At 36.7% G+C, this 8,995-nt stretch overlaps 2 protein-coding genes across 5 annotated transcripts in view; one reads left to right on the top strand and one right to left on the bottom strand.

The window, feature by feature from the left end:
* Alg7 (Alg7 dolichyl-phosphate N-acetylglucosaminephosphotransferase) overlaps positions 1–2,730 on the bottom strand; it is an 8,928-nt gene extending 6,198 nt beyond the window's left edge. Inside the window, exon 1 of one of the 3 annotated variants that reach the window (XM_022838717.2) lies at positions 1,864–2,730. In XM_022838717.2, coding sequence (XP_022694452.1) covers positions 1,864–2,058 — 195 coding nt within the window. In that variant the 5' untranslated portion in view covers positions 2,059–2,730. Of the gene's footprint in view, positions 1–31; positions 48–1,863 lie in introns of those variants that run through there. The other 2 variants (XM_022838716.2, XM_086969680.1) reach the window with 2 other exon arrangements.
* A 710-nt stretch (positions 2,731–3,440) lies between these two features.
* On the top strand, positions 3,441–6,109 carry Nxt1 (NTF2-related export protein 1). 2 transcript variants are annotated; one of them, XM_022838720.2, is made up of 3 exons: positions 3,441–3,728; positions 4,866–5,032; positions 5,533–6,109. In XM_022838720.2, the coding sequence occupies exons 1-3, from the start codon at positions 3,609–3,611 to the stop codon at positions 5,642–5,644; spliced, it is 399 nt and encodes a 132-aa protein (XP_022694455.1). In that variant the 5' UTR covers positions 3,441–3,608; the 3' UTR covers positions 5,645–6,109. The 2 variants fall into 2 exon arrangements, with proteins under 2 accessions (XP_022694455.1, XP_022694454.1); XM_022838719.2 differs by having other exon boundaries at positions 3,443–3,728; positions 4,863–5,032.
* Positions 6,110–8,995: the final 2,886 nt, after the last annotated feature.

Here is an 8,995-nt window from a genome sequence, read left to right as displayed (position 1 = left end):
CTTTATATATAAAGTTTTTCGCTTGGCCTACCCTAGGTCAGGAGCGTAGCACAGCTTCCGGCTCTAGAAACCTTACGGGAGGGACTGCTATAGAAGAGAAGCACGTGCACTCGGCTGCATAGCCACGTTTGAACGTGTTTTCCCGGCACTGTTGGCATTTTGGTAGCGTTTGTGCCTCTTCAAAAGTAATTCTTTCTTTTCTGCGACAGGCTTCTCTAAAAACGCGATAAGGTATCAGGTTTTACCCATCATTTTTCTGTGATACTGCTCGCGAAAATCCTGGCTGAAACAAGAGCTCTAAAAGTGTGTTTAAGAAAAACTCTCATGCTTTATCGTTTCTTAGCTTTTTTCCACCTTTGTGGAGTATCGCACGTTAATAAATATGTATACGAATTTCTTTTGTTTAGATTTTTTTGTGAGAAATGTCTCATTATGTTTTGCACGTATACCTAGACTCGAGCACAAGATCTTCTTGTGCAACCCTCTTATGGCACAACCTATGCTACCATTTAATCCATCACCGAAACATTTTTATATTACATTAATACAAGTCGATAAAAGCCAAATATTTTTAAGAACTTTGAATTAGTGGATAATTATCAGTAAAAAAATAAAAAGGATTTAACTTGATTCTATCCTCGTTCTTTGCTTACCTATCCAGTGATAATATAGTGCATACAGGTGAGCACAACAACGTTAGAAAAAGCCGCTTCTCAGCAGCTGCTACAGTGAACAAATACTAATATCAACTTAATAAAAGTTTAAGATGGCAACGACGTCATATTTTAAGCAGCAAAATATACAATAACTTGGCGCCAGCTCCATTCTGACCTCTCTATTACCAGTTGAATCGTATTTCATCCCATTTAATTCGTATGTACATTTCATCGCATGAACGATATCGCTACGCGAACGTTAAATAACATAAACCATTTGAATTGTATTTTTAGTGATTGCCCCTTCGACGGATATTGAGCCAAAAGATTTTAGTTAAGCATGGCGCATAGAAATGTTCTCATCCTAAAAGTCATACGTACACCGTTTAGTTGGCCAACGAGAGAAAGATAGCAATCGTTGAATGGCTCAACCTACCACAAGCTACTATAGCGCATGAAAATATCAGTGTAATCGTCGAATGAAATTAATAACTTCTAACGAGAATGATTTATACAAACTAGCTTTGGAAATCAATACACAAATATGGCATACGTGCAAACAAGCCCTCTTGGATAATGGAAATGCATAAAATCTAAGTTGGATCCGAATTCTCAGAATAATATATTATAAAGATAAGATAAATCTTCCGACCTTTAGTTAAACTTCAGATAGCTGGCGTAGAGAACGCAAAATAGAAGTAAAATTATTAGAAGCATGCATAAAATTTGTATTAGATTAATAAATTTGCAAGCAGAAAATAACATAGTGTTTTATGAAGGCTGTGAGAATGAAGCATATTGAGTTATATGGTGCCAATGCCCTCATAAATGAGGGGACTGACTTCATTCTGAGCGAGTCGCGGACAGAAAATTAAAAAAAAAATTGTTTAATAGCAGGTCACTCATATATTAGGATATCATCTGTCAATAAACGAGCATGAAATTCAGTATAATGCCCCACAGATAAATGTTGAAAAGTTGTGAAGTGTACCGAGAAGCACTTACAACCAATGTCAAACTAAAATAAAAAACAAGATCTGTATGGGGGATTCCTCAATTTCAAGAGTACATCCTCATCAATGACAAGCTGAGTTATAAAATACGTCAGCGTATCGTGGCGTTAGTTCTCTAGAGTTATGAAGCCACCTTCACAAACCCCAAGCCATGTTAAATTAGCGACAACCTGAAGATCATGTATCGCACTCACCTGTACAAGAAAACATGTTGCCGATATAACACCAAGAGACTCGGCTATTTTATCTCCTGAAGATTTACAAAGGTCGATTCCGAATAAACCCCGTTCAACGAACATCGGCGCAAATGTTTTAATTGCTTGCTTCGTGTACACATAACACAGAACTGCCATCGCAGTATTTGTCACTAACGGCATTAACTTCTCCATAATGTAGAGATCCGCTGATATTGGCAGCTATCAATGATAGTATAATTATTCGTTTTTCCCTTAGGACACAGGCAGATTGAAACTATAACAAATGATAGTTAATAAATCAATAATGGTCAATTTTCTTGCTTCATAATTTCCTGCACGTTCGGCTTGCGCAGACCTTCACATTATTACACGCAGGTAAGCAAATGAAATTGCTTCCCATCAAAGCCAGCAGTTTAAAAGCGCATCTCCGGCCTATCGACTATTATTGTGAGGGTAAGAGCCGGACCGGCCAGGTTTGTGTACTCTTTTGATATGACGTGGCCCCAAAGTTCCTCACTGATGAAACGAACATTTGCGCAATACCTCAATCTTCTATAGAATTGATTGCAAGGACCCGACAAGTACGGCAGCATTCAAAGTTACATGATCACGCGTATAAGAGAACAAATGCCTTTCTAATTACGCCTGCGGGATATCAATTATTAGTCAGTGATTAATAAGGCATTAAATCGTTATTATAATACTCAAATGAAAACCAAACATTATCTGGGTGACTGTCGCAGCTATATTTCTTACACTACTATATACTCATCAAGAATGCCAATCTCAAAAGATAAGCAAGTACGTAACAGCCGGCCAATCTGGCCAATCGCACCAAAGTTCAGATATTCGTCTGGAAAAATGACGGGACGCGGAATAGCCCAAGTATTCGCCACAAAATGGTGTTTTTCGGATCGTGAGCTCATCTACGCAGAGATGCCAATCATTAATTGATAAAATCTAACGCGCACAAATGACAGTCTTGTTGCAGTGTCCAAAGAAACTTTAGAGTCGGGAGCTGTGAAGCACCCTAGGCGTGCTGTAGACAAAAAAAAATATATGCAGATTATTATTGTTATCATAAGCAGCAGAATCTAACTACATGTATGTTCATAACGCCTACGGTTTATGCGGAAATCCAATACTTAGCAGTGATATTGTTATTATTAACTTAAATCAACTGCGATACGTGCCATTTAGTAAATTGTTCTGGTTTAGTAAACAGTTCATTTAGTAAATAGGTACTGGCACTAAGCATTGCTCTAGACTGCTGGTTTACACTACCGGACTTGAATTACCATAAGCCTTGAAGTGTAGCAGGCAAATACGTTATCACTGTACCATCATAGGAATACTACAATTGCCACCTAGGCCTGCATGCTAGACTATATCTGAGAACGGATTGACAAGGTACAGATATAATGTTTTCGTGTTTTACGCCTGCTACTTAAGGCGTTAGGCATAAATAACCAGTAGGTAAGGACATGAAGGAAGGATCCAGATCGGCCGTGAATTAGCGCGGGCAGCATTCAAACTTTCCCTCTACCAGGATTCTTCTTTCAAGAGTTCTGCTCTTAATACTTCAGTCAGCTGTTGGGTGCAGATTTAGCGTTAATAGAACGTGTGGACTGGTTGTTCCAATCCACATTACCAAAACGCTATAAAGTAAGAGCAATTTTCACAAGTGGAAAACGTGCTTGATTTTATCTATTAGCAGCGCGAGATTCTGGATATTTAACAAAATGTCGCAAAAGGACCCTATTTCTACAGCTTCCAAGGCGGGCTTGGACTTCGCCAAGGTCTTCTATAAAACGCTTGACGAGAAGCGACATCTACTTGGCAATATTTATCAAGAGGACTCTGTAAGTTACTAAATTTGTAGATTTTATCATTGTTATAATCGCCTTGGAATTTTTTTATTAAGCATGTCTGACAAACAGTAGGAATTATTTAATATTCTTCAAAAATATCTGTAGTTGAGCCCCCTTCATTTAAAAGCATTCGTATTAATGAGATTCTAATCATCCGCGCGACGTGTAATCAAATAATTGTGCACGATAATATATCCAATTAGAGTATATATATTTGTAATACTATAATTATCATTAGTTTTTGTTAATTCGATAGTGTCATGATTTTGTTGTTCACGTTGTTATAGCAGTGTATGAACTTGATGGCTTCAGAAGAAATCCTTCAGCCTGTTAATATAAGGGACACCATCTAGATTTGAGTCCGGGCACGGACGCACTTTGTTTCGTGCTGAAGCTCTCCCTCTGAAGAGATGCTCAACGTGCCGAATGTAAAACTCGAACATTTAGCTTTGCAGGAAAAGTTAATGTTGTGGATAGATCTGTAATTTTCTTTGCTATCAAAATCTTGATTCATGGTGGATAATTTTGTCAATTCTTTGCATTGTTTTTTGCCTTGAGTGTTCACATCTATCAAGTCTATCTAACAAGTCTGCCCATAGTAGCGTCATCGTATCCTCTCAGTATCCAAATCACGTTGTTTCATCTTCATATCTCATGATTGCGTAATGTCTTTTTTTTTTTTAATTTAATATTATTATTCTATCAGGTTCATATATGAAGAAAACAAGTTGCGTACTGAACAGTGAAAACATATATTCATATATAACATATATGGCGCTATATAATAGCCTGGCTTAGTCCACGTAAATCCATGGCCTGTATCATTTGCCAGCTCAACAAAACGCATAGCTGAAATGCTAAATTAGTAAATTAAGTTACGGGAAAAGTGTATTTTCTAGTAAAAATACAACTTGTTACATGTGGAACTTCTAAGCAAGAACGGTACTTGGCGGTAGCTGGCCATATAGCAAACAGCCACTAATCGTTGATCAAATTTATCGATTGTCATATATTTCACCTGCGTTGAACGGAATTCATTTTTTGCCTTAACTATACTTTCAAATTGCATTTCGTAATCATAAAAAGCCGTACGTGCCTATTTTCTTCCGTTTTTCTAATATTCAGCAGGTTATCTGGAATGGCAATCCGTATGTGGGAAAAGAGGCCATCACAAAGTTCTACACATCTCTTCCTCATTCGGAAACGAATCTTCTGAGTGTTGATGCGCAGCCGATCCTCTCCAAATTTCAGGAGGGAAGATTAACAGTGCTGGTCATTTGCGCCGGTGATGTCAGGTATAAATATAGAGTTAGTGTAGAACCTATGTATATGTAAAAATGGGGAATATTTTTATCAGAAGATTATTTAAAAACATTTCTGAAGTGGACCTAGCAAAGGTTGGAAGTAAACATAAAAATAGCTGCTTTGGGTTTTTTGAAACATACCGTTGATGCTAGAAAATGTTAAAGCAGAGATCACATAAAGAACTATCAACTAAATGTGGTTTTTGAAAAGTTGCTTTGGAAAACTCGTTTGCATTGTGGAAAAAGCGACTTGAAGAAAATGTATTGACGTCCAGCCCATGGAGTTGAGGCGTCGAAGCATAAACACCACTAAATGTTATTTCTCTAATAGCTGCATAAGTGTTGAAATAGGCATTTATAAATAGGTAGGCATTGATAAATGGAATTAGAACACAGGAAAATTAGGCACTATCTGTTTTACATCCTAGTTATCTTGAAGATAGTAGTTAAAGGTTTATAATAATTGGCGATTTATGTTGTTTTTGTGGTAGACTGAAAGGCCTGCAAAATGCAGGTTTCACGGAGAACTTCGTGGTTACTTCCGAAGGATCTTCATGGAAAGTACTTCGTGACACATTTCGATTTCATGAGCCCGCTCCCTGAACCTGATAACCATTGAAGTTCTCTCGACGTCATTCCTCGAAGATTTTCAATAACTCAGTCTAAAGAGTGCTTCTGGCGTAGATTATTGAGTATTGTGTATAACACATATACTGTAAATACGAATAAAATAAAGGAAGTCTTACTTAGTAATTATTAAGTAATTAATAAGTAAAAGTAACAAAAATGTTCGGTGGCGAATCACGATTAACAGCATTGACTTTTGTTTCCAATTAATATTTTAGCATAAATAAATGCAACAAGCGTAAAAAACTTAATTAAAAAACACTCATTTACACACTTTGGCTGCTGATTATATAAGACATCACGAAGTTATATAACAAACGAACATTTGTAGATATCAAACGTTACTATATGAAAGACACACGTTGAGTAAGCAATTTCGTACACTTTTAGCTTAAGTGTCTCGTCTTCCTCAATAAAAAGTATGACTTTTATTTTACTAAAGACATGAACCTTCCTTAAATAATCGCTATCATAATTTAAGCTACATATATACTTACAGCGCGTATTCCTACGTTCATCGGTTCCTGGAAGAAATTATTTGTGTGGAAGGTTTTTTAAATATGTTGTTTGAGATACTCTAAGGATACTTTCCCGAAGAGTATGGTTTTACACAGTAATGGCATTTTTGAACGCGTTCTTTAAATGCACAATCGTCATTTGCCATGAAACAAGGCACGAGTAATCGAATTGTTGCAGTTACCCGAACGATTACTTACAATAATAAACGTATAATAATATTCAAGCAAAAGCATCTCTTATTTGCTTATGTTTAAAAAGTCATGTTAGGAATGAATTGTTCTTCACACAGCGCCTGCATAAAATAAGCCATAGCGAATATAAAGCGCAGGACATCCTATACATAATGCTTTCTCAATACTGACGACTAAGCGACCGGGTTGTTATAAAATCGTCAGTTTACTAATGCTGTATGTTAAAACGATTATTTTATATGTCGAAAAAAAAAGTATATTGTTGGTAATACAGGCAGTTGTATTATAGGCTGTACGGAATGGATTGTTTAGGCGTTATAGCAATCAAGTCGAAGAGATTTCTTATGGCATGGCGAAAATATTCGTGACGAATTAGTTCCCATTGTCGCGATGTCGAGCTCTTTTTGCACGAACTACCGGACCCTCGAGATTGAAGGTAATTGCTGTTGGCATGTTCGGGTTATTGGCTGCATTATAGGAGTTCAAATGGTTAGTGATGCACACGGGTAGATCACACCCGTCTATGTCACTAACTCTGAATAGTTTCATGAACGCCCAATACACCTTTGTCCGATTTACTGTGTCCGCTCGCCATTAATCGAAGAGCATTACGCACCACATTGGTAGATTTTTGGGTTCACTGTGCAAGTGCCCGTGAAATCGTCTCTTGAGTTAGCTGTCCAATCAATTTTTTTTTGCGGCTAGCCGAAAAGCACAAGCTTTTGGCGAAAAATTTTTCCATTCCTAGGTAAAAGCAATGGCATGCGTCAGTGGCTGTGGCTGAATAGAAAACATTAATTTTTGAGCTTAGTAGTGACAGCTGACTATATTCCTACCTGGATACTGATTCTATTCTAAAACGTTACGTGCATATATTCACTATTAAGACCTACAATTATACATTATATTTTTTAAGAGAGAAAAGCGCTTGTCACCCACAATTTAACAAAAAAACTATAAAAACGTTTTTACTCGATGTGCGCTAGTTAGATTAAAAAATGTCGACTCTTAATTTACCCTTCTGTTGCCACAGTCTAAAGGTACCATTGTAAAATTAAATCTATATTCTGCTATTGGGTCAGAAATTGCGCATACACAAATTGCCGAATGCACGTGAAAAAAATAAATCAAGCCTTTAGGATGCTAACCTCATTATAAGCCTTCTGGTACACCAGAACTCAACAATGGTTGCATTTAGTTCGTAAATGAGGTCAGTTTCGACCTCTTTGCACATTAAAGGAAGTTCATGCAAAATAGCGATCTGACCATGTCGTCATTTCATTGTCATATTACAACAAGGCGTTTCGCTCGGTTCTTGCATCCGATTATCTTGTTCAAGAGGTTCTCGTACTTTATTATGTGCTTTGTTATGTAACGTTTTCCTTGTGAAGTAGCTTTGTTCCCTTGTTGCGATGAGCTATTCACTACACACTTGTGATCGATCATTTAGAGTCTTAGTTGAATTTAATTTGCGTTGTTAGCGTGAAGGAAGTCAGGTGTTCTGGCGTTTTATGAACTGCGGCCGAGATCATAAAGTTCTTTTAAGTATGTCGATTAGTCGTGAATTATCTACAAGGACTTTTAGGCAACTTTTTTCTGTATGGGAGATAAGTTCATAAACAGAGTTATACCACTTGTTTCCGAAGCCAACTGAATAAGTATGAATTTATTCAGTTAATTTCGTAAACTGATCTATTTACTTATAAAGAATCTATTGGTCCGTTAGAGACCAAGCACGCGGCGCCTATGTTAGAGAACGGGTATAGATTTTTTACAGAAAACGCTTTCGTATATTACAAAATTGGACTGCGAAGTTGGGTCCGCTGTTTGATTATCACATTTGTACGCATAAATGAAGCCGTTTTTGCTCGAATTATCCGTGAAGAAGGGTGCAATCAGTTACCCTCTTTTTTATATTCTTATGTCAGTTATTAGGCATTATATAATTATATTATTCTCAAAATGAAAAAAAAGAGCATCGTCTGTCTATGCAAATGCCACCATATTTTTTTGGTGAATGAATCAATTGGTTAAGATTTATCTACATTGACTTAGTTTAAACATGCAAGGAGTTTATAATAGTTGAAAATTAATCGACAGTGCTAACGTTTAACAAATTAAGACACATGCAAATGGTGGTATGATAATAACAATAATGATATTGTAATAATTAACAGTAGTACGAACTTTTAGTACAACAAAGCTCCATTTGCCTAAAAAAATAAGAATATAATCAAATGATTATTGTCATCATTATTACAAAAGGCAGGCTGATGAAAAGAGTTCTCATAAGTAAACATTTAGAAACCCGTGTTTAAGTACTATGATACTTCAATTGGTTCCCTCTTACGTTTTGTCATTTACGTTTATATATACATTGGTCCATGCCACCTTGATAAAACAGGTCTCATATTATTTTGGTTTTGATGTCCGTTAGAATTTAACGCGTTTTGTAAGCCCGCCTTTTGACCGCCTTGTACCGAAACATGTATATGGAAATCTTCTAGCAGTTTTCCAATGGCCTGTCTAGTAGCTAGGCAGCGTAGCAGATATTTTGCCTACGTAATTAATATCTTTCAATATTTGGCGAACCAGTACCGCGGGAGAGCTACCTCTA

This window comes from Varroa jacobsoni, unplaced genomic scaffold, assembly GCF_002532875.2.
Source record: "Varroa jacobsoni isolate VJ856 unplaced genomic scaffold, vjacob_1.0 scaffold_773, whole genome shotgun sequence".
Classification (NCBI taxonomy): domain Eukaryota; kingdom Metazoa; phylum Arthropoda; class Arachnida; order Mesostigmata; family Varroidae; genus Varroa; species Varroa jacobsoni.
The sequence above is the reverse complement of the archived record's forward strand: the minus strand, read 5'-3'. Positions and strand labels throughout refer to the sequence as shown.